Source organism: Triplophysa dalaica, chromosome 15 (assembly GCF_015846415.1).
Source record: "Triplophysa dalaica isolate WHDGS20190420 chromosome 15, ASM1584641v1, whole genome shotgun sequence".
NCBI lineage: Eukaryota > Metazoa > Chordata > Actinopteri > Cypriniformes > Nemacheilidae > Triplophysa > Triplophysa dalaica.
The window spans coordinates 17586627-17612305 of record NC_079556.1 but is presented as its reverse complement, the minus strand read 5'-3'; the positions used below and the strand labels follow the sequence as shown (position 1 = coordinate 17612305).

General features: G+C 38.1%; 1 protein-coding gene across 3 annotated transcripts in view; it reads left to right on the top strand.

Moving 5' to 3' along the window:
- Positions 1-25278, top strand: part of ktn1 (kinectin 1) — a 28788-nt gene extending 3510 nt beyond the window's left edge. Inside the window, exons 2-36 of one of the 3 annotated variants that reach the window (XM_056767137.1) lie at positions 2709-3334; positions 3572-3754; positions 4258-4410; positions 4814-4944; positions 5028-5141; positions 6853-6975; positions 7056-7168; positions 7628-7772; positions 9385-9469; positions 9559-9767; positions 9860-9928; positions 10007-10044; positions 10900-10990; positions 11079-11147; positions 11226-11254; positions 11466-11556; positions 12083-12151; positions 12275-12312; positions 12782-12872; positions 12981-13093; positions 13832-13895; positions 14028-14050; positions 14162-14252; positions 15914-16000; positions 18519-18608; positions 18688-18804; positions 18955-19044; positions 19138-19230; positions 19357-19425; positions 19558-19641; positions 22445-22528; positions 23525-23608; positions 23724-23810; positions 24224-24334; positions 24441-25278. In XM_056767137.1, coding sequence (XP_056623115.1) covers positions 2710-3334; positions 3572-3754; positions 4258-4410; positions 4814-4944; positions 5028-5141; positions 6853-6975; positions 7056-7168; positions 7628-7772; positions 9385-9469; positions 9559-9767; positions 9860-9928; positions 10007-10044; positions 10900-10990; positions 11079-11147; positions 11226-11254; positions 11466-11556; positions 12083-12151; positions 12275-12312; positions 12782-12872; positions 12981-13093; positions 13832-13895; positions 14028-14050; positions 14162-14252; positions 15914-16000; positions 18519-18608; positions 18688-18804; positions 18955-19044; positions 19138-19230; positions 19357-19425; positions 19558-19641; positions 22445-22528; positions 23525-23608; positions 23724-23810; positions 24224-24334; positions 24441-24479 — 3792 coding nt within the window. In that variant the 5' untranslated portion in view covers position 2709 and the 3' untranslated portion in view covers positions 24480-25278. The remainder of the gene's footprint in view (positions 1-2708; positions 3335-3571; positions 3755-4257; positions 4411-4813; positions 4945-5027; positions 5142-6852; positions 6976-7055; positions 7169-7627; positions 7773-9384; positions 9470-9558; positions 9768-9859; positions 9929-10006; positions 10045-10899; positions 10991-11078; positions 11148-11225; positions 11255-11465; positions 11557-12082; positions 12152-12274; positions 12313-12781; positions 12873-12980; positions 13094-13831; positions 13896-14027; positions 14051-14161; positions 14253-15913; positions 16001-18518; positions 18609-18687; positions 18805-18954; positions 19045-19137; positions 19231-19356; positions 19426-19557; positions 19642-22444; positions 22529-23524; positions 23609-23723; positions 23811-24223; positions 24335-24440) is intronic. The other 2 variants (XM_056767139.1, XM_056767138.1) reach the window with 2 other exon arrangements.
- The last annotated feature ends 401 nt before the right edge of the window (positions 25279-25679 follow it).

Here is a 25679-nt window from a genome sequence, read left to right as displayed (position 1 = left end):
ATCAGCAGACTGCGTTTTTCTTGGAGCTTCATCTTAATTGTAGATCGGGATGACATCTTTGTGGGACAAAATATTTTGTTCTGACAGACTCCAATGGGCGTTTTGTTTTTGTCCACTTGCTTAAATGTCCCCAGGGTGCAATATTCATATTCAGGTTCAAATTAAGATTTTATTTTCAAAGGAATGGCTGAGCTTTTGGGCAGATTAACGTTGTGGGGGAGTGAGTTCTGTTTTAAGATCCGAAGCCACTCAGCGTCAGTGATATTTCCCCGGCTGGATATTTTTATTCCTTGCAAAGCCCCTCTGCGCTGAGTTCAGGATGTCATTGCAATTGATTTGTAAGTGAAGGGTGTGACAGCACTGGCTTGCTTCATGGTGTCATCCTTTCAATTGAGGAATGCAGTATGGTTTGATGCATGTATTATTATTAGGCTTAACACAGGAACAACTAGTGTAACCAGATGGCTGATAATTCTTCTTCTACTCATTCTACAATACATTTTACTGTACACTCATCTAACTATGGGGTCACAAATGTAACTATGGGAACTATGTTAACCAAAAAAATAATTTAAAGAGGTTATATTTTAGTTTCTTTGACATGGTTCAGTTTCATCCTTTGCCTAGAATTTGCTGGAATGTTCTCTTGGTATTTTATCAAGTTTTTTAGGTGTCAACCTAAGACGCTTTGTAAACAGTACTGAAGGAGTTAGATATGAAATGTAAACATGATGCGCCACGGCCATTAGTATAAATAGAGAGAAAATGCAACGCTAAGTAGACATTTTGCACGTTTCTGGGTTTCTCAGCAGCGGAAGTCGTCAAAGTTGGGTAAACTTCTATAGCGGTGAATGGGAGACGACCACAAAGATATTTTTTGCTTTCTCATTTGCTCAAATGGCAAATAAGAACCTCAACGATACTTTCAACAAAATGAAAAAAAATAGTCTTTTAACGGCAGACAAAAGAGAGAATGATGTCATATTTACCGTGACTTCCATAGATGCTGTATATGAAACACCCTCACATTAGCCTTAACCTTTTTTTGTAATTTGATGCAGAGATAATACAACAAAAAATGTAGTGTTATAAACGTAGATTAAAGAAAATGAAAATATAAAAACTTTACGATGCTGATGACCGTTGAAGGCGTCCTCACAGACTTGTGAAAAGGGTCCATATAGCCGCATTAGCGAAGGAAGTACTGCCTTCTGGTCAAAAGAGCCAATAATCAATCGATTAAGACTGACGTTTCTCGGGTGTGGGGCTAACCAGTAGCTAAAACGACTACAAAATAAGCTGTTTTAAGTGCGGTTAAAGCTTAGAAAGCAAAAGTTCTGGAGCAGTTGATTTCAGGTTTAATTGTTGGTCAGGAATATGCTATTTCATTATGAATTTCCAATTGATTTAAAAAAATATAATATTCAAGTAGTACTGTGGCTGCCCAGTTGCCAGCAAGGTGCGTCGTGGCACGACTTCTGTAAACGGAGTCTGACTTGGCTTCCCATCTACTCTGAACTCTTTTTAACAGCTTTTTCATTACGTGTTGCTTGACCAATTGTTTTGGGGATATTTTTTTGTGTTGTAATAAAGGTGTTTAAATATTGACAAATTTGAGACTTCAGGCTGCAATTCAAAACTTTTGTGTTGTTGTCATCTCTGTTTTTTCCTCTTTCTGTGAGTGTGTACTTAGTAAGGCGTACGTGCGATAGTAAGCTTCACTGCTCGCAGGTATTTAGCTCACTATCAATAAGTAAACCAAGATTAATGCATTCAGCACGCATACATAATTGGATCATACCACTGTGAGAGGGAGGAGGTGCAAGCACAGGCTGGGAGGAATGGTGGAGGTTATAAGGTGTGTAGAGGAGTGGAGAAAGACTGGTTTGGTTGAACTGTTGCTGGTAGGGCATGGGAGACAATTTCTATTTTTCCCAATGAGACTGTTTTGATTTTGCTATGCCTGGGGCAATTCATTATCAAGTTCCTTTGAACAGCTCCGTTCAATGATCTGTCAGAATTCTAGATTGTTTTGTCGCACATGAAAACTGCAAGTTTTAAAGGCATGTGTGAATTTTGTAACAATGTTTAAGCACACTAGCTTTTGAATAACTGCAGGCAAAAAAACTAAATGCAACAAAGTCTCAAGTTTAATTTATTGTGAACTTAATAGAAGCAGGAGTGGTGCAGTGATTCTCAAACTTGGGGCCCAAGATGGATCCGGGGGGCACAGATTTTGTGCCATTTAATGAAATACAGAAATTTATCATAGGTTTTATGCAATCAAACATTAGAAAAATAAGACCAAGATCTAAAAATATTGATGTTCCTCCAGTGTATAACAGAATTTTTTTGTTTAATTAAAATTCTAGGTTTAAGAATATAAATGCACATGAAGCGATGCACTCTACACAATGATAACATTTGAAAACCAGCTATAGAGTGATATGTTGCTTTAAAAAGGACACCCGATGAGTGGAAGGCCTTGTTTTGGCATGAGCTTAATATTTAAGCATTATTTAGAAATGAACATGACCACCATTAAAATGTTTTCTTTGTCTTTATTTGATGTAATCATGGATTTTAATGAATATGAATTTCCATTGAAATTCATATACCATAATGTTCATTTAGTTATTTTAGATTGCATTAGTGAGTGAAAGTCATACTGTATTGAGTATTTGTACTCATTGTCTTCTCTCCTCCAGAATGGCGTTGGACATGGCTGACTCACAGTACCTCCTCATCTTGGCACCGTCACTGGTCATCGCTCTCATGTTCCTGTTCTTCTGGCTGTTCATGAAAGAAACATCCTACGACAAGGTTCTGGCCCGCCAGAAACGAGACCTCAAACTGCCTCCCGTCAAGCCTGATACTCGAAAAAAGAACGAGAAGAAGAAAAGCAAGAAGAAGGAGACTGGCGGAGGAGGAGGCGGTGGCGAGTCGGAAGAGGATCTGAGGGATTTCGATACATCAGATGCCGGCAACCCCGCATCAAACGACGAGGATTCTGAGGTGGCACCCCTGACTCCACCTGTTCCAACTCCGGTCCAGGTAGAGCCTCCATCTGGGGTACGGGAGAGGAAGAAGAAAGAGAAGAAGCCCAAAATTGTTCAAACCGTTTCCCCAACCATTGCTACGTCAGCCCGTGCCGCCCCACCTACCCCTCCTGTCTCTGAGGTACCAGCGGTCAATGGCTCAAAACCTACTGTGCGTAAAGAGCAGCCCCTCTCTCTGACCAAGCAGTCCAGCCCACCGCAGTCTCAAGCCACACCTCCTGCTCCCACAGAGACGGTCAGCAAAAAAAAGGCCAAGAAGCAGAAGAGTGAGTCTGGTAAGTAGATTGTGAGCTTAATTTATGCATGTCAACCTAAGGGTGCTTTTTTTGGAGAACCATTGAAAGAGGAAAAGTGCAATAGTCACTATTTCCTCACCCTCATGTTGTTGCAATCCCGCTTACTGTTATTTTTTCCGGTGCAGTACACAAGGTGAAATTTCACACTCTTCTTCGATCAAAATCAACAAATTCTAAAGCTTATGTCATTTTGTTTCTACACTTTGTTTCCCACAGAAGAGCATCCACCTGAAGTCAAGCCTGATGTGTCTCCACCTGCTGTAAAGAAGGTGGAGCCTGTGATCATTGAGGTAAAGGCACTGGACATAGCCGCCCCTGTTACCACGGCAGCACCGCCAACCGCCTCCACCGGCAGTGGGCGTAGAAAGAAGAAGCAGAAGTTGGAGCCTGTTGTCACAGGTAAGCTTCAGCGCAAATACAGTTCAAATCTGAGTAAACTGTGAGCAGATGTCAGTAATTGATTTATTAGTGGATGTATTATCTCTTTGTCCTAAATTAAAACTTTGTTTTACTGTTTAACACATATTTGGGGATTTCCATATCAAATTAGATAGTTGGACAACACACTGTTATTATTTAAAATCTTAAGTCTGTGTTTTTGCATCCTCATGCTCACCAGAACAAGTTTTTCTTTTATCAGTTAAAGCAGAAATTAAGCGGAATGCTAACATTGTGTCGATGGGAAGAAATTAAACAGCATGACAGATACACATTTTATGTTTCATTTCTGTCTGTGGTGGCCTTTGAAAATAAATGCTGAGACTCAGAAAAAACAATTGCTATTTTCCAAGAAATTATATCATCAATGGGTGAGAGGAACAGGCTGGAATTTTTTTTGACTGAGAAGACACAAATGTTATCTTGTTCCGAACCATCACTTAACTGTAGCATGTTTGTTTCAGTGGAAGAGATACTTGTTCAGTCTTCTGCCCCCATCACTCAGACTGCCCCGACTGCCCCAACAAACCATCAGAACAACCAAAACAATGAAGCCCCGCCCCCTGCTCCACCATCCACGAAACACGGCAAGAAACAGAAGAGCGAAACCAACAAAGGTACTCTATTTAGTAAAAACTTGCTTTTGTGATTAGCTTTTTTCTATAATCGTTTTTGTTGGGTAATGTGAAGCACTTTTCCAGATATTTTAATTTGTTTTTAATCTTTGGTAATCGATCCTCATATTATGGGGTCTGTCCTCAACCCACTAAATAGTAATTACTGTGTTTTTTTTATGGTCCTCAAGTAAGGATGGCAAAGTTTTTATGTTTGTAAGTCTTGAATTGTTCATTTGTATATCTGATGAAGGCCTCTGCTAGGGCTTTTGAAGATCTGCGGCAGTGTCAGATGCAGATTGCCATTCATCGATTAAACCCAGCTTTGTAATGCGTTGGCAGTGATCACATCATTCTTTTAGGCTGAGTGTATACGGTCGACTCATACACGTCTGTGTTTGTGCAGAGAACTCCGAGGTGAAGTTCAAAGAGCTGGCGGGGAGTCTCAGCGGACTGATCCTGTCAGACTCTGATGTGGTCAGTCTCGTCTCTCTGCTCCGTGATAAGAGTCCCAATGCTTTGGATGCCTGGTACAAGGTAAGTGAATGAGGTTAACATGCGCCCTCTCAGTGTTGAGAGTTTGAGAATTTTTGATGATTGTTCTGGTTTTACTTTCACAGTCCACGGTTAAGTTTGAGCCGTCGGCACAGCAGCTGGCAGAGAAGGATCGGATTCTGAACACGCTGCAGGAGGAGGCGTCCATCGCCAAGGGCAAAGTCAAACAGCTGAGCCAGGTAAGCCATTCATGTCTCCTTCCTTTGTGGGTACAAATTGGTATTATATGATATTTAATAAGATTTATCATAACATTAAAAACTAACTAACATAACATTATAAAAGTAACCAATATCTGTAGGGCTGTTCAACAATTAATCATTATTAATCTCATCCAGAATAAAGGTTTGTCTTTACATAATATATGTCTGTGCATATGCATATTTGTTTGTTGTTATAAACACATATTTAGGAAATATTTCCATCAATATATTTATATTTGTTTAACTTGTATACATTTATTTATAAATATAATTTAAATTGTGGATATACAATTCATAAAAATGTATATGTATTCATTTTTATAGCACAATTTTATATTTTTAAAATATATACATGTTTGTGTTTATAACTACAAAATTTATATGCACAGTACATTGACATTTACTGTGTTAACAAAAACTTTTATTCTGGATTAATCGTTGAACAGCCCTTCCCTAAAATGGCATATTTGGTTTGGTTTGCACCTCCTCAGTTGTGACATTGACTTTATGTAATAAAATACAATTACATGGAGTCAATATTTTGGCCTAATCTATTGAGTTCATATTCAATTAATTGTAAAAATTTGGTCACAAATTTAAACTTTCCCACAACATGTCAGGAGGAAATGTAAATATTATTAAAAAAAAAGCTGTTTCCAAAAATAATATCACAGCATAAAAAATGTGCATGGAGGCAATGAGTTGCATGTCTGAATAATCAACAGCACAGACTTTAAGTTTATTAAAGATTGCGGATCACAGGCAGTTTCTGCCAATCTCATATTAATCTTGAGTGCCTATACAGTATTGCATATGTCATATCTTCAAAGAGTATTTAGTTTGATCAAATTTATAAAAGAGAGATACAGCTGTACGATTATGTCTGGATAAACACGAGCTGCTAGAGGTGGGACTAGTGGGGAGAGTGGGATGGTACTACACCACGAGCAAGCAAAACATCATCACATTAATCCTTTTGTGTTTTCAACATTCAACACTAACAAAACACAGACAAATGACTTAGTTTGACTTACCACGTGCAGTTCATGTACGCCATCTTTTAGCACTGGGACGCACCATCTATCATTTTCAAACGATCTCCAAATCCAGCGTTATATCCACCGTTTATGTAACATCCATCATTGAAATGGCGTGAGCAAACAAACACGCAAAAGACTCCACCACGTTTAATGGTGTAAAGAAGTTAGAATGCATCACATAGCATGAAAGGGCCGTTTTAAAGAAATGTTCAATCAATTATAAGTTTATGTTAGTAATGTTATATATTTTTATCTGATCTTGTGCCTCTCTTAAAATGTTAAATGCATCCAATTCATGTTCACTTAGTATTGTAAATTACTATGTAATTGACCAATATCGGAATATGATGATAGTTGTTTGTTAAAAATCGGTTTTGGCCCAAAAAAATCCCTAGTAATCACCATTATTTAGCTATTTCTTAAAACATGATTAATCTGGCAGGTTTTTATTTTGTTTTCACGCTTGTCCTCAGGTGGTTCTTGAAAGCAACAGAGTTTCAATCCTTATTTTCTCCTCTGTTTGTGGAGAACGCCATGTACGGTCTGCAGTAGAACAGAATTGCGAAAATTAGGATCATAAATATACCAGTATTAGCTTTGCTTCACTTTTGAAGAGCATTGCTGTAATTTATCGATTGGGGTTTCAGGAACTGCAGGCAGAGAAGCAGAAGACAGGCCGCGTGGAGTCTATGTTACATGAACAGCGTGTTGTCAGAGAGAAAGACATCATGCAGGTTAAAGCTCAGAGCTACCAGGAGATGCAGATTAAGGTAATGAATCTTGCTAGCTGATAAATCTGTGCTGCAGAGATGCTCACAGTGTGTTTGACAATGGCGTGTTTGTTTGACAGTTCCAGCAGGTAAGAGAATCGTTGGAGGGAAAGATCGCACGGCTGCAGCAGGAGAACGTCATCCTTAGAGATGCTGTGGAAAGATGCTCCACCACCAACCAGATGGAAACCAAGTGAGTTTGTACAACTCGCTCATATTTCCTGGGCAGATTTGAGTTTTTGATGACCATTTTACAGGTTGATGAGTCCAATATGCTAATGTAGTGTATTGGTCAGGATATGTGCCCCTAAAACCTGTAGAAAACACTCTGACATTTGTTTTTTGTAACGTGACTATATTTGAGTAACTGACTCTTTGTATCACTGAGGTCATTAAATGTTTTAAAACCACAGATAACTAGATCACTTGTAGATAAACTTGCTATTATATTTAGCAGTTGGACAAATTTCAGAATAGACAGAAGTAATGAGTTAAACCTTAAATGCTCATCAATCCTAAAGACATGTTCTCTTCCTATGACTTTTCTTTTAAATGTCAACATAGGAATAACACTCAAGGACCGGTGAATACCACTGGGAATGTTTCCCCAGTGCTTTGTATTGGTTTAAAATGTGTGTTTGTGTGTGTTCAGGCAGTCAACCGAGCTGAATAAGCTGCATTCGGAATGCAACGGTCTTATGAAAGAGCTAGGGGATACCAAAAACAAGCTGCAGCAGGAGGAGCTGCAGCGGAAGGGCTTGGAAGTCACCTATAAGCAGAACATGTCGCAACTCGAGGTGCAAAGCCCAACACACTCTTCCACAACCCTGCAGTATGCACTTCATTACATCATCACACCGTTACATAGCTCTGCACAATTTACTTTGACATCATCACAATTTTAGTTCAAGTATGAGGACATCATAGCCTCTCACAGCTCTCTACTATCCAGTACATTGTGGCATCATCAAACCTCAGTACGACATCATCTAAACCTCACGCAACCCTGAATTATATGCTTGATCATGACATCACACCCAGTATTCAGTCTTACTTCACAATTTCATGTAACTCTGCACTGTACAGTTCATGACGTTACACCCTTATTATACACCGTGACATCAACTAAATCTCATGCAATTCTGCAATCTATACTTCATTATGACATCACATCCTCTGTATCCACTCTGACATCATCACAGCCTCACACAACTCTGCACTGTACACTTCAGGATTTTACACCATCATTACAGTCTATGACATCATTACAACCTATAAACTCGATCGTGACATGATCACACCCTCAATATTAACTATACACACACCCAGTATTCACTCTTACTTCACAATTTCACGTAACACAGCACTGTACACTTCATGATTTTACATTCTCTTTGTACAATTTAGGACATCCTCACAACCTCAGATAATTCTGCACTGTACACTTCGTGTTACACCCTCATAACATTCTGAGATCATCTAAACCTCACGCAGTTCTCCATTATAACTTTTATATACACCTTTGCATCCACTCTGACATCATCACAACCTCACACAACTCTGCACTGTACACATCATTATACGCTATGACGTCATCACGACCTATACACTTGATTATGATATCATTTTTTTTATTGAAATAAACAAAATTTTATACATTTAAAACACAAATTGGCATACTATTTACATTCAATAATATACAATTTTATTAGGGCTTGGACACTGAATAGTAAAAATAAACATAATACAAAAAAATAAACAGACAAAATAAAAAAGTGAGTAAATAAAATTAACACTTCAATATTTTTAACCATCCATACTATTAAATATAGATCATGCATAGGGTAAAATATCATAATAGATCCTATTTGTCAAATATATCAAATAGGATTCCAGCTTTTTTATTCATTGTTTTTGTCTGAGTTTTTAGGTATTGTCTTAAATATTTTTTTAACGGGTGGTTGATTTAAAAACAAAACTACATTTGTGAATAAAACTTTTTGCTTACAAAAGTTAATTATTAATCAAAAATATTTTGACCACCTTCATAGTTTCCATACTTAATATCTACTTGGTCGTGATGTCAGCTCACCTTCATTATGCACTCTGACATCATCACAACGAACCTCCCACAGCTCTTCACTGCACGCTTCATGAGATCACCTTCATGAGATCACACCCTCAGTACACACTATGACGTCATCACAGCTCTGCATTTTATGCACTACATTATGCCCTTCATAACATCACAGTATTAACCTTGCAGTGACATGCACAGTAGCTAATCCGTTGTCATTAGATGTCAGAACCATTTGACACATTTTTCATACGTCAACAAAAACATATTTTATATCACAACATATTCTGCTCGATCCCTTTTTGTTAAAACTGTTTCGACTAATGTCTCAGGATGTCAAACGTCGCTGGGAAGAACTGCAGAACTATTTGCACGGCGTGACTGCAGAGAGAGAAAAGCTTCAGACTAATAAACAAGGTAGGAACACACACGCATATTCACACCAGCTTACACTCATCAAATGTTCTTAACACCCAATTTAACTTTCTTCCTCCGTGTCCTCTCAGAGCTGCAGAATCAGCTGATGGCAGTGGAAACCGAGATAACCAATAAAAGTAAGGAGATCCAGAATCTCCACAGCAACCTGAAGGACATGCTCCTCTGTAAAGAGCAGGAGCAGAAGAAAGTCATGCAGCTGGAGCAGAAGGTCAGGCAGCTGCTGGAGGCATCGCAGCACAACATGCAGCCTGACAACCAGCTGCAGGAACAAGTTCAGGTAGCTCTTCCCGAAGCCCAAGCTGAAATAAGCACTTCTGATGCCTGTTTATTACAGTGATGCTGACAAAGACGAATTGTGTTTGCTTGCAGGATCTTCTTAACGAAAACAAAACGCTGAAAGTTCAGATCGATAATCTTCAGGCTCAGATCAGCACTCAGGTTAGTTTTGTAGTTGTGTGAATCTTGTCTCTGCTTGTTAGTTGGCAGTCGCAGTCACAGCTTTTTCTTCTCTTTCAGGCTACAACATTATCACATTTCGAGGAGCTTCAAAAACTGTAAGTGATGACCTCTCAGAGGAAGCCGTTTTTAGTTTCTTAACGCCACGTCCTAACCAGACAGGACGTGACACGTTTTAGGTGCTTAAGAAAGCTGTGCGATCCAACAAAATTACTCGTGCAACCCAGAGCTGTTGAGAGAAGAGAGTCGCGACAACAGAAGTAAACAATTTTTGGGTGTCACGTGATTCATGCAGCCTTCAGATGGTTCCAGGAAATAATGTTTTCTCTTTAAATGCTTTATTTCTTTAATTTTTCTATTCAATAAATCACTTGCGTCTTTAAATTGGTTAAAAGTTTGTCACGATCGGTCTGTTTAGCCGCAGCCGCAGCTCCAGCGTTACTAGTAACTTCCAGGAACTGTTGAGAGGCTCCTTGCTGTGAAAAAACTGTTCCATTGGACTCAATGGAGTTGACGCAACTCTCTCTGTGAATGGCTATGGTGCTTCCTAGCGAAGTAAAAGATGTTTAGCCAAAAATGAAAAAATCTGTTATCATTTGCTCTTCTGCAGAACACAAAAGAATATATTTTGAAGAATGCTGGTAACCAAACAATGGCGGTACCCTTTCACTTATATTGTACGGACACAAAGCCAATCCGAGTCAACTGTTACTGCCATTTTCCGTTACTAACATTCTTCGAAATATCTTTTGTGTTCTGCAGAAGATAAAATGAAACAGGATCTTTTGCATCGATACAACATTTTGGTGACCCCACATTGTTGCGATCACAACTAGATTTTAATTAATGTGTAACACTTGGCAGTTTATCGAGTTCTGTCTGGTTAGGTCGCGTCGCAAGACAGTTGGCCTTGTGTTGTACCTCAGATTAAATGTTATTTGACACATCTTTAGACTGGCTGACAAAGAGCTACAGAGAAAGAGTTTAGAAGATGCTCTCAATGCAGAGAGGAGCAGCGGTGCCGGCCGGGAAACCAACATGCAGGCAAGTGTTCCCATTACCACTCCAGTTACTGCACAGTTACAGTACGGTTTCCTCAGAGTAATGGATGCTTTTCTCTCTCTCGTCACAGGCCATGCGCAATGAGAACATGACGTTGAAGGTAGACCTCCAGAACCTGCAGGCACAGATTTCTGAGCAGGTTTGTGTTGATTCTTTAAAAAATCCATTAGTTGACATAAACGGTCACTCATGCTTCTTACTCATGACTCTTTCTCAGGTCGTGTCTAAGGATCAGTTTCAGCAGAGGTGAGTTCATTCATTTCTGCTTGGGTCTCAAATCTTATTCGCATATAAAGTGCCAAGTATCCATTTGTCATGTGCAGTTCTTCACATCAGATCCGTCATAACATGTCTATAAGAGGCCTGCTTACACGACGTAACTCAATCTCTCTTGTGATATATATGTGGTTCATCATGGATGGATGATTCAGTGTGGCGTTATGTTCTGTGTTCTCAGCCTACAACAGCGTGATGAGAAGGTGAGGACGGTGGAGACCCTGCTGGAGTCCAGTCTCATACAGGTGGCCAATAAGGAAGAGGAACTGAAGGTGAATGAGGAAATATGTTCATATATTATAGTTGTTTTTACGTTAGTGGAGCTCAAAGTTTTTCATGTGTTACAACAAATATAAAGCCAAGGATGAGAAGAGACTGGTGTATCATTGATCGTTATGTAAACATGTAAACCTTTTTTCAGGGTGTTTTTAAATGTGGTGAAATTACAAAATTATTTTAATGGTCATTTTCAGACTTTGAATTGTATGGTTCTATCTGCATTCCGAGCAGCGTTCCATTCCTTTGACTTTGTAGATAAAACCTTAGATAAAAAAAATGTACACGACATAAAGAAAAATCATCACATAATGTAAATAAGTTGTCACTGAATATGATTATGAATAACTTAATTTTAACAAAAATGTCAGATAGAGCCTTATCATTCAAAGGCGGCAATTTATAGACCTATGATTGTTCAATTTATTAGTTTTAATAGACTTTTATTTCAAAACTCTCTTTTCTGAAGATCTGTCATTCCTGAAAAGTTTCATAAAGGTGTCTTTGTCTTTTTTTTACTAGGACATAAGAAAACAGTATGAAGGTTTAAAAGAGCAACTGGAGGCAGAACAGAAACAGAGCGCAGAACAGGTAGTGAAAACTTTAATGCGCAAATATGTCAAAATATGCAGAGGAAATAATTGAATGTATTCAACAGCCATCGCAGCTTTTTGGACTCATCATAGCTGTTTTTTCCTCGTTTCCTTTTCCTAGGCGACGTCAGGAACAATGCTAGAGGAGCTAGAGCAAAAGTATGTTTAAAAAGATATTTATGTAATTTGCGATTAAAGGGATAGCGCACCCAAAAATGAAAATTCTGTCATGAATTACTCGCTGTAATCTGTATAAATTTCTTTGTTTTGTTGAACACAGAGAAAGATATTTAGAAGAATACTTGTAACCAAACAGTTCTTGGACCCATTGACTGCCGTAGTCGGAAGAATGGCAATGGTAGTCAAAAGTGGCCCAGACATTTCTGCTGTCCTACATTCTTCAAAATAACCTCTTTTGTGTTCAACAGAACAAAAAAGTTGTTTTTCCTAATATAGTAGTCAATGGTGTCCAAGATCCATTTGGTTACAAGCATCCGATCCGACCAAATATGGAAGGTGTTCGCTTGTTTAATGCCCTATCTTTATTGTTTCAAAACATACAGTAAATGCCATAAAACATGAGTTAGAATTCATAATGAAAATGTTAAATGCTTCCTGTTTTTATCAGGATTCAAGAGAAGGATGAGAAAATCAGATCAATCGAGGAGAGTTTGCAGTTAGCGCAGAACAATGAATCTGAAATAAAGAAGGTAATGAAGGTGAGTGTGTTCCACATAGATTCTTTATTACTGTTGAACAGTCAATACCTGTTTGAATGGTGTATTTTAAATGAATGTATATATTAATCTGAATGTGTGTGTTTTCAGGATCTGGAAGAGAATGTAAAGACTTTGAACACGGAACTGGCACAGCTGAGGAATAGAGAAACCAGGGAGTCAAGCGCAGAAATGAGCACTAAACTCCAGGCACTACAGGCTCAGTATGTAGTATTCAAACAGCGTATAGGTCACCTCGAACTGTACTGGTCTAGAAGGGATACTCCATCCAAAAAATGAAATTCTGTCATCATTTGCTCACCCTTAAGTTGTTCTAAACCTGTATAAATGTCTTTGTTCTGTTGAACACATAGAAATTTGGAAAAATGTTAGCAACTGACATTTCTTGGACATCATTGACTACTGATTTTATTTTTATATAATTTTGGAAAGCTTACAATTATACCTACTTATGGTAGTCAATGATGTCCTAGAAATGTCAGTTTCTAACATTATTCTAAAGAACTTTCTTCGTGTTCAATAGAACAAAGAAATGTAAACAGGTTTGGATCAAATTGGGGTGGGGGTAATTCATGACAGAATTGTCTTTTTTTTTGGTGGAGTATCCCTTTAACAGAACACTTAAATGTCGCAAGTAAAATGTTCGAAGATACAGTACATAAACAAAGAAAAAAATTGGGAAAGTTCAACTAGAGTAAATAAACATATAATTTATTTATAAATAAAACTCAATGACTTTAAATGATTCCCCAAATGATCACTTCTTAATTATATTTTTGATTTGTCTCTAAAAACATGTGTATGATACGCACCACATCGTGGCTCATCCAGTGTGGGTAAATGTAAAATTCTTTTGTCACATCACATCCGGAGCAGGGTGTAACACTTATTTCAGTGCTTGAAATGATAGTGCCTTGATTATTAATGCACGTTTGTCATAGGTTATCAGTTAAGGACCAGGATGTTGAGAGACTGCAGAGGGAATTGGAGAAGGCACTACAACAGGTATAAGCTCTGACAAATTCAGAACATTTTAAAAGCATTTTAAACCATTAATGTAAAATATTACGTTAAACCAGATGATTCAGAATTAACTTCGCAATGGTCATATAATTACTTGTCTCTTGTTTTCCACAGCAAAGCAAAGAATTATCAACCGCGTAAGTATCATATTCCTGTAGCTACAGTCCAATCCTCTGACAACATGCTTTGCTGATGTTCCTGTATAACAAAGGAGTATGACACACACAGGTGCTGTTCTGTGTCCTCAGGTTGTTTGAGAAGGACAAACTCCTTAGGGAACTTCAGGCAGAACTGGTTGGGATGAGGGAATCTGTGGAGCTTCAACGCAAGAAAAACAACGTAAGTGAGGAGTGGTGCCTTGCAGTTTAGCACTTTTCTATAGATGCTCATGCTAATGTGCATGTAAAGCGGGTCATTTGAATGGTGGCTTTGGGTGATATACATCATTTAGCCAAGCGGTAGGAAGGTTTTATGTCAGTGATGATGATGTGAAACCTTGTTTCCTGCTGAATGCTGCTCATGTTTTCAGGGAAGTCTTCATGTAGCTGCTCTCCTTCTGAAACCTTATATCGCAATTTTAGTTTTTTTTCAATAAATCATTATTATTAGTCACTCTTTTTATTTGTCACTGGGTTTTCAAATATCTAACCAATGAAAGTATTAAAGTGCTTGTCAACTTTGACAACACAGTATTTAATCCTGAACCCCTTAACTTGCACAGGGCCCAGTGAAAAGGCGTTTTTATTATGTTTGAATTTTTGTTACCTTTGTTTTACATTATTATTTAATCAACTATCAAAACTGTGCATCATTTAAATGCTTAAACACTACACTTTTTTTTGCAATCAATAAAATAAGAAATCAGGCACTTATAGACTTTTTCATCGAACCCGTGCATGCCTGACCCCCAGTTGACTTCCGGTTTGTGTTTGGATAGTGTCTAATAATACAAATATTTATGTTAATATTCCTTCTTATTATCATTTTATTTTTTAAAAATTATATTAAATAAACAATTTGTTGAATGGGTCCTGTAGTTTAGAGGCATTAAAACAAACCATATGATAAATTGACATCTAACGGTTGGTAACAGAGTCTAAATACAAAATATTGGAGAGACAAATTTAGCCAAATTACGGTACTTCTCGGTTTCTTTTGATTGTTATAAGAAATAATCCACAGGCACTCTGTTTGTGAATGTGTAACGGAAGTTAATTTGGGGTCACAAAAGTGCGCGTGCGTTTGTCTTAAGATAAAACCGTCTATATAAGAGGTTCAAAAAGTTTTTTCCTTATCCTTTAAAACAGTGACATCCGAGATTTCAGAAGGACAGCGACAATATTATGGTTGGGTTGATCTGATTTGGTTAAAATCCTGCTTTTGTCTATTTCTGCCGAAACTTGTTTTTGCATGAATCTGTGCGCAGAACTCTGTAAATGATAGGCTTTCCAATATAATCTGTGGATGTCATTTGTAGTGTTCTGCGTGAGCCCTTTTTTATCAAATTTAAATAACTGTAATACGCTTTCTCCTATCAATAAGAGCGGAGTCAGTCATCTTCACCTAATTCTGCAAATTTTCCCCGCAAGTCAATGCAGAAACTGTGAGATTATGAGGGAAAATACTTTGTACACAGTATATTGTAGCAGCAGCCACAAAATGTTCTTTGCTCAACTTTTTTATACAGCACCCACATTATTTCAACTTCCAGGAGTTGGTACTATTTATGTTTTCTTTTCCGTGTACATCAACATCAACCCCATGTTGACTTATCACCCGATTTCAGTTTGAAAGAATATCAATAGGTTGAACCACAGAGATCTGGATTTGTTAGAGAAGGATTTCTGGGTATTGACCTGGGAACACTTTTGTACTGCTGCAGGATACGTCTGTGTTTTTTTAATCCAAAAGCCAGGATTTTAGGCGTAGGTCATGTACAGTCATGTCTCTGGCAAGACTGTAGGCTGAACTGAAAGTGGTGTTTCTCTGAAACTGACTAGGAGCTACGGGAGAAAAACTGGAGCGCTATGGAGGCGCTGTCAGCCACAGAGACCTTGCTTCATGGAAAACTCAACAAGAGCGCCAAGGTTCGCACCACAACTGCTAAACTACTTCACTCTAGAGTCAAATCAAAGTCTTTGCCATTTATTGACTAGTGAAGTTCTCTGCATTCTCATTAACTTTCTCATTGTACAGCTGCATACTCATTTCATAATGCTCGACTGCATGATGCTAATGCGCTGGATTGAATGCCACCAGTCGCAAGAAGCTTCATACTTAAAGATGTGTGGCACATCTTGGCTGAACGTTGCGGTTTCTTTTTAAATTGACTTTCTTGAACAAATATGTGTAAACCGGGGATGCTTGAAATGAGTGTGCAGCTAACAGTTTGTTTTTATTAGATGATTAGTGGTTTAAGAATCATATTCTGCCCATGGTGTCATGTGATTCCTTCATTGGTTTTATCCTGTCATGTGCCCTTCCTTTAATTTCCTCTTTCCCAGCATGCATAAACCCCCGGTTGTACCAATTCTGCTTTAATTTAATCCCAAAAAGATATATCACATTTATTTTTCAAGAATGAAAAAATGTATATTATTATGATTATTATGATGATCGAAGAGAACAAATGAACAAATTCAAAGAAGTTCTGGAATGGAATGATTTTGTAAGGTGTTCATGTTCTTTTGAATCCATCATGTCTTTACCTTTCCCCAACACCTCTGACCTCACCAGCTCTCTCCTGCCAGGTGTGAAGATCTGTCAGTAGTCTGATACTCCTGCCCTTTCGTAATGACATAGACCAGTGGACCTATAAACAGTCCCAGAGTTACATCTATCCCTGGTTACGTCATGAGGAGTTAAACTGAGCCTCACCTCGCTGGCCAACTGCTTACCGATTCGTCAAAAACATGTGCTCTAACCCATCTCCAGCAGCTGTCTTGTGGAAACCAGTTTTTCACAATGGATGAAATCGGGATCTAGTCATTACACGTTACATGAGAAAAATGTCTTTTAAACTTAAATATGTAGTCTAATAATGCTATTGTTTGTAGTTCATGAAGTGCTTAAAGTGATCTTTCACCCAAAAATGAATATTTTATCATCATTTACATGATGTCTTGTCATTTCAAACTTGTATGACTTTCTTCTGCAGAACACAGAAGAGGATATTTTGAAGAAAGTTGGTAATCAAACAGCGGCGGCACCCGTTCATGTCTATTGTATGAACACAAAACCAGTGCAAGGGAATGGGTGGCGATCGGTTGGGTTACCAATATTCTTTAAAATATTTTCTTCTGTGTTCTGCAGAAGAAAGAAAGTCATACAGGTGTTAAGAGGGTGAGTAAATGATGACAGAATTTTCGTCTTTGCGTGAACTATCCCTTTAATTCAAGTATTTAAAGCTGCAATCTGTAACTTTTTTTGGTTGAAAATAAATAGTAGTACATATAAAGAAGTGTTCAAAACTGTCTTATTATCTTACCCCAATTCACGATGGTAAGCTGATTTATGTTGAGCTTTGGGTTGGATTTTACAAATTGAATTTCTTTCAAACTGCGATGGCAATATAGAGGCGAAATTTACAGATTGCAGCTTTAATTTTTAAACATTTTACTCACTGGATTGGTCGATTTGTGTTGGAAAGTATGCTGGATGTAGTAGAAATGTATTTATTTATTTATGTTTTTCTTATTTATTTGTTTATTCCTTTTTTATTTGTAATTGTTGTGGGGTTTTCATTTTTATTGAACATTTGACAACATTAATGATCTATTTAGACTGTCAAACCCTACCGTTTCTCTGAAGGAGACCTGAACTGTTCATTTTACTTAGACTCTGTGGTGCTATTTAGAAAAAAAAGATGGTGAAAAACTAGAACTGCATGGTGTTCAACATGCTTAGTGTTTATAAAGCTTTTTAGTGGTCACTTGGAAGAAGAATTTTGTCTTATTTTTTAGGGTTTTTTACATTCTTAAAACAAGACAAATGTAGGAATAGTTCCTGAAAACACTTTCATCATTTACTCGCCCTCATGTCATTCAAAATCGGTCTGAATTTCTTTTTTAACGTAAAATGCCAAATTCTTCAAATTGTTGATGAGCAAATGCGGGTTAATAAATGATACCCAGTTACAACTTAGAGAAAAACACAAAGGCGTTTGTAACAAAAACATTTTTTTTTTGCAAAGAGGATGTGTACAAGATGTATGACATTGTACATTTTTGAGGAAGAATGTTAAAACACAACTATATAGTTAAACTAAAATATAGTTGACTAACCAAAAAAAATCTGTTATTGTCAAATGATTCTTGGTTTTCCCCAACCACATAAGAATAATTTTTTGATTATTATTTGTTTTTCCAGTCAGTGTATCCATATTACCTTGAGTTAATAGTTTTTTAAAGTGTACAGTATTCAAATAAAGGCACAGGTTTTGTGGTGAATCTGTCACTGTTTGAGTTGGAAAATATAATTTGCTCTACACTGGTTCATGCACATTTTGGTGTGGTTTATGGAGTTGTAATATGAAATGTAATTAGCTTGTATATTTGCTGCTATAACTTGAATTGATGGAGTGTGATTTTGTATTCTTATCTACAGGAACATCAGACGGTGTTGGAGTCTGCAGAGGCTGAATGCCGAACGCTGCTCCACAGACTCTTGCCACACGTGCCACTGCCCACCGACCAGGTACCCTAAACCTAAAATAAACATTTCATTCATTGGATATATCCAGGTCTAATGTACATTTCTTTTCTGATTGGTTCAGAACCACCAGAAGTGGCTGCAGAAATTTGAGACATCAGTGAAGGAGTGTGTGGCTAAAGAGCACGCTGTTGCCGTGGAAATGACCCCTGCCGCTTCGTCTAGGCCTGGAGATGCCCAGGTATAGATTAGTTTGAAATGTTCCAGAAAGGTTATATAGCTGCAGTTATATAGTTTGCATGACGAACAAGACGAAAGTTGTTATACTATGTGCGAGTGTGTGCGCATGTTTTTTCTTGATTGAAGAATTTAGCTGTTGTTTCCTCGACAGGCTTTAGCAGAAAAGGTGAAGGAATCTGAGGAGGTCCAGAAAGCTCTACAGAAAGATTGCGAGACGTACAAGAAGGTGTTGGCAGAAACGGTGAGCTGTGGATCATTTGTTAGCTGTTTTCTGTAGCCTGAATGCTTGATCTAACTTTGCTAAAGGGTTTATTGGTGTCGTGTATGTTCACAGGAAGGAATCCTGCAGCGGCTGCAGAGCAGCGTGGAGCAGGAAGAAATACGCTGGAGAGAGAAATTGGAGAAGTCACAGTCTGATCTTAAAGAGGTTTGTGACCAAACAAAAGTCAATCCCACTAACATCCTGTAACTAACACAGTGCAGCATATCCTAACTATTAACATGAATGAAACCGTCAGATTGTAAAATAAAATGTAGATCCTGTTATTTTTAGATGACGCAGAGGGTAATTGCACTGGAACAGGAAGTGGATCGACTCTGCTCAGATGGAGATCTGGAGAGTGTGAGTTCATTTGCAGTTATTGTCTGCAGGGTTGCTATACAAACGACATCATAGGCCTACACTTGAAAAGGAATACTGCCCTAGAAGCCCGTGGATTACATTTGAATATCGTTTTCAATGTTTGTATTGCAGATACGAAGGGACAAACAGCAACTTGAATCTGAACTTGAGAGAGCAGAGCGTGAGAGCGCCACCTATGTGTCAGAAGTCAGAGAAGTACGATTTAATTGTCTTGAGTCCGGTAACAAAATACATTACACTTTTGTTTCTTTGTTTTGGTTTGTTACTTGCGTTTGTAGGTTATAAATGACTAACATTGTTTTATTTGAGCAGCAAAACAGCGTTTGTTTATAACTCTTCATAGGTGTTCGGTATTTTCTCTGTCCAGACTGTTGCAGTGGTGAAATTTATTACTGTATTCACCACAGGATCAACCCAAAGCTCAAAGCCAAAATTTGTAAATTAATATTAATGCAAGTTTTTAGCGAAGTTAGTTACGGTGCATAGCAGTTACATTCATTTAAAAGCTGACAAATTGGCACGATTCTAAAATAAAGGATTCGGTTAAGACATACAAACCAGTTTTGCGCTTCTCTTCCATTTTTTGTTGCTTTTCAAACAACGTTCCTCATAAGATATGATAAGCTTCCAGGGGCCCGTTTCAATAAGGAAGTTCAACCAACACTGAGTTAAAATCTGAACCCTGAGTTGATTTACTCAGAGAATCGTTACTCTGAGTTTTCAGTTTCAGAACAGCTGATTTGAGTTAGTTTAATCAACCCTGAGTAAGTTCACTCTAGGTTACGCGCGTGCAGCATGGCGATGAAAAGCCATCATCAATTGAGTGAAGATAGCACGATTCACCATGGCAACGGCACGTGACAAAAAGCGCTCTGTTCATTTCTCGCCAATCAAATTGAAGGAACTGTTACAAGCGTATAGTGAATATGAGCAGATATTTAGAAAAAAGTGCAACACAGCCGCAGCAGCAAAAGAAAGAGAGTTGGCGTGGGAGAAAAGTGCTTCACGTGTTAATGCGCAAGTTTATATGTCAATCACTTTTATATTTATTTTGTTGAAACTGTGAAAATGTAAATTATATTTAACTCTCTTGCTCTCATGTAGGTGAAATCCTTCTGCAATAAAAAGATCTTGGCAGCAGCTGAATATGAAATATACGACGGCGTCGTAAAAAAAAAGATTTCGAGAATAAAGTCGAAATGTTACGAGAATAAAGTCGAAATGTTACGAGAATAAAGTCGAAATGTTACGAGAATAAAGTCGAAATGTTACGAGAATAAAGTCGAAATGTTACGAGAATAAAGTCGAAATGTTACGAGAATAAAGTCGAAATGTTACGAGAATAAAGTCGAAATGTTACGAGAATAAAGTCGAAATGTCAAAATCTGACATGAACTACGAATTAACTCACTGATTCAGATGACGTACTTAAACATAATTTAAACTCTTAAACTACAACTTTCACGAAAATAAAATACGTATTACGACGAGTTTATTCTCGTAACATTTTGACTTTATTCTCGTAATCTTGAATTTATGTTATTTTTAACGTGGCACTAAAACGCCGTGGTAGAAATACAATAACATCATTCATTCAGGAAAGTTTAAAGAAATAAAATAGTCTTGCTAGTAGGATGACTGATTGGGAAATGTTAAATATACTTCTTAAACTGGCCTTAAAAGTTAAGATAAAACGTCCAAACGGGGCCTCAGAATTCTCTCCCGACATAAATATAATTCTGTGCGAATTAATGCAGCTTCCTCATCTATGGGTTCATGAATAAGCGAACATGCTATTTTAAGTTCTGTGTGACTAAATAGAGCGCGATTAGGAACTCTAATCAATAAACATATGACGTATGTCATTTCAACCCGCTCGCGCTTCGAAAAGGGGGCGGAGATTGTAACAAACCCTGCGTTTGCGGAATAAAACCTGCTCCCGACCAGGTTAGGTTCACGGAGTAGGTTACTCTGGTTACTCACTCGGAGTATAAGATACCTCGATTTCTGAAATGGGCTTGACTTACTCCGCGGTCGCGGGTTTGACATTCCTCGCGTTCTGAAACCAAGAACCCTGAGTATTCCGTTTTCTGGGGTTGACTTACTCGGAGTTTGCACTTACCCTGCTTTCTGAAACGGGCCCCAGTAGCGCAGTCAATCATGCATTGTTTCCCAGTGGGCGGAGCTACAGCAGGTAGCGTCTCTCAGAGCTATTGATAGAATTCTACCAACGAAAGTCCAAAACACTGGAATGTCACATGATTCATGGAGCCTTCAGATAGTTGCAGGAAGTTATGTTTCCTAATTAAATGCTTTATTTCTTTCACTTTTTCTTTCATCTTTAAATGGGTTAGAAGTTTACCTCAGTTGTTTTGTTTAGTCGCAGCTCAATGCATTGCTATTAACTTCCGGGAACTATTGAAACTGTGAAAAAAACTGTTCCATTGGAGTCAACGTAGAAGACGCGACTCTCTCTTTCAATAGCTTATAAGGCTAAAATACACTGCAAGACTTGTGCTCAGATTTTGCCCAGATTTTCAGTCTGGACTTGTTGCAGAAAGTCTGTGCCAGTTAGTGCATTTCTATCTGAAACTTTCAAAAGGTCTGCAGGTGTATGATGTCTAGTTTAAAAAAAAAAACAGTTTTCTAGTGTATTCCACCCATAAGTAATCACAGTAGAGAAATGTAGCATAAACATGGTTTATCACCTAATGTGTGGTTTGGATATGTTATATTTCACCAAAATGAAGGAGTGACTGGTTGATAGGAATGTTATTTTAAGAACAACAAACGATATGAATATAGAAACCCATGAGAATAATCTGCTACAAGGATTCTGCTAGCATGTGTTAGCGCTCACAGAAACCCAACCATTTAGTGTTCATTAGAAGCCGTGAAATTAGGACATGGACATGACATACAGTACCATGTTCATGATTTCTCGTATCCAAACTCCACCCCACCACTCGTTGGTTAAACATCTCAAACTTCATTACAGCTCAGAGATCTCTTGACCGAGTTGCAAAGCAAACTTGACGGCTCGTACACAGAGGCCGTCAGGCAGAATGAGGAGCTGAATTTGGTAAGATGCCTCTCTGGTTAAACTGAAGTAGCTCACTTTGTTCTTGAGATGCTGTCACATGGTTGCTGCAGGGGGCTGGAATATTATGGCAAGGTGTTGCTATCCGTTATCTTTGATTGCTAAACTATTCAGGTGTAAATTAGGGTTCTTAAATGTTTTCCTCCTGGATGAAAAAACTGTGAACTGTGGCTTTAAATTTGATCTGTCATGCATCAATAAACATAATTAAGGATTGGATGTTACTTTAAATGCCCTCATAAAAGAACAGACTTTGAAGCCATATTATATAAAAAAGAGATGACGGATAGACCTTGCCTGGTTTATATCTTAATCTGTCATCTAATACCTCGCTTTCTGTTTACTCTGTGGTCACAGCTACGGTCACATCTGACTCACTGACACTTCTGCTTAACTGACACTTCTGCTTAAGATCTTGAAGCTGCAGTCACTTGTTCACGTCACTGACTGCTTGGCTCTTGTCAGTTACTCACACACTTGCTTATTTGTTCAACTTTTGGGGATTGTCTATTATTTAAAGGTACAGTTTGTAACAATTGTGCAGTAAAATGTCCAAAAACCACTAGGCCAGTGTTATATTATATATTTTGTTCATTTGAGTACTTACAATATCTCAAATGTTTCCAACTAGTAAATCGTGAGAAAATCGCCTTTCTACACAGTGACACGGGACTGTGCCGTCGCCTGTCAATGGCGTCATATCCGCGTTCCCCTTTGTTAACGCCTTTACTGAAGTTGAAACCACATGACAACTGCGTTGTGGACAAATGCGGAAGTAGTGTCTAGTGTCTAGCAAGCCACTAGCTTATTTCGAGCAGACGTAGTCATCCATCGTCACTTCATCCCACTTTCACTGTACTACAGAAATTTCTACAATTTTCGACAGTGACGATTGGAAAATAATATATTTTTTACTAGTACTGGTTGTAGTGATTATACATCCCAATAACATGATGTCTGTTGGGTGTTGTGTTTCAGCTCAAGACTCAGCTGACTAAGACATTGTGTAAGCTCGAGACGGAGGAGAGCGAGCGTCAGAAAGTGGCCGGAGATCTTTACAAGGTAAAGCATACCAGTGAATCTACAGAGGATCTTAAAGCACTTGCTCTGCTGCCACATTAACTCTTTGATATTCAATCCTTTTTTCTTTTTTCCATCCTTGTTGTCCTGGGGTCAGGCCCAGCAGTCTCTGGAGTTGATTCAGGCTGAGATCATCAAAGCAGGCCAGACTCATCTGATAGAGACCGGCAGCCTCACACAAATGGTGAAAGTTTTGCATGAACATTTATTCTAGAAGTAATCCCTTTGAATGTAGTCTAGTATGTCGATTTAGAATGCTCGAAAATATTTGACGATTTAAGTCGGTTGAGATGTTAAATGAATCGCAGTACATGTTTTGAACAGTAGGGGCCGCTGTGTTTTCTGCCAACTTTGTAAACGTGGATATACTAAATTTACAATTTGTTTTTTGCAATTTGTTTTAAAGTTGCTATTTAGTTTTGTTATTTGAGATTAGAAAAGATGTTTTTATTTCACAAAGAAATGTGCAGCATTTAAAAAACAATGAAAGGACGTATTTCTCAGCTCATTTTGTTAAAAATCGTATCGTGAGATTAGTATCATGAATCGCATCGTGAGCTGAGTGAATCATTACATGCCTTTTTTCAATGTTCTTAGGAGGAGATTGATCGTAAGGAGAAGATGACTGCAGGGTTGAATCAGACAGTGCAGGAACTACAGCAACTACTTCATTCTGTAAACAGACAGCTTACCAAGGGATGTGAACGGGTACGCGCTTTTCTCCTTTTAAAACAAGTGACGTTTCCATCTGCATATTTTCCCAATATTACCAAATTTGCAGAATATTGCTGAATTGGGTTTTATTTTGTTGCAGGATGGTGGGGATAAATTATACTCAAATTATGAACTTTAGTTAACCTAGAATGGCTTTGGTGTGCATAAAGCCAACGAATCAACCGATGACAGTAACCCAGATTCCAGCCCTGTTTACCAGATCTAACGTGTGAACTCCTGTTTAACTGATCCCTGCACACTCCAACTTGCTGTCAAGTTCTCCCAGAAGGGCGCTGACTGGACTCAGATCCTTGTACCATTGTCGACTCCTCCACCTTGGCTTTCCTCATATTCAGTAGACATCCAAGAACAAAGGCATCCGAAAGACGGGATGGTTAGATTCGTTGACGTTTCGTTCACTTTACCCTTCTTCAGTTGATGTACTTTGAATACTACTTTTGTTAGCTCTCTTCGGCCAGAGAGATTTTTATCCTTTCATAAACGGAGCATTGAGGATATTTGTGTTGTTTTAAAGATGAAATAACTGTTAGGATCTACCGATACGTATGTTTTTGGCTCATTTCTCGAAACCCTATACTCAGAGGCACAAGAGTACCATTTTAAAGAAATAAATGCTTTTCCTCACATGCAGAATTGTTAATCATGCTGAATTTTGTTTCCGGACGGGCTTATCTTGGAGAGGGATATATTAAGGTATCAGTGGTGAATTATGGGTTGAATCTGTGCTAAATCCTGACAATAAGCACCATTGCATCGTGCTGCTGTTAGAAGTGTGATAACCGAGTCCTCAAAAAGAAAGAGGCGTCCTCCTCAACTGTCAACACACACTATACTGTTGCTAATTTCATTAACACTGAATTATTGCATTTTTTGTAAAACAGGTGACCGGTATTAAAAGGGATGCTTGATTAAAAATGCTATGTGGTCTCCACTTTTTATAAGCGTTTCCTTTATAAAATGGTCAAGTTACTTTAAGTAATTAAGTGACTATAATTTTAGGGTAATTTCATGTAGGTATGCAGGCAATTGCAATACTTAACAGTTTTTGGTATTAGATATTTAAAAAGTTTATTTTCATTTAGTCTGTTACTTCAGTTAAAACCCACCACTTGAGGCGGGTGATAACCTTTTATTAACAGAATAATAACATCTCACCTTTTGTTTGTGAATTAAGTTCAATGCTATGCTAAATATTACGTGGATTATTCCACAAATAAGGAATCTCGTAACTACTCTTAGAAAAGTCCTCTTGGACTCGTTTGCGCAGCTAAATCTCGATCAAAAAGCCACACACATACAGTATCTCACAGAAGTGAGT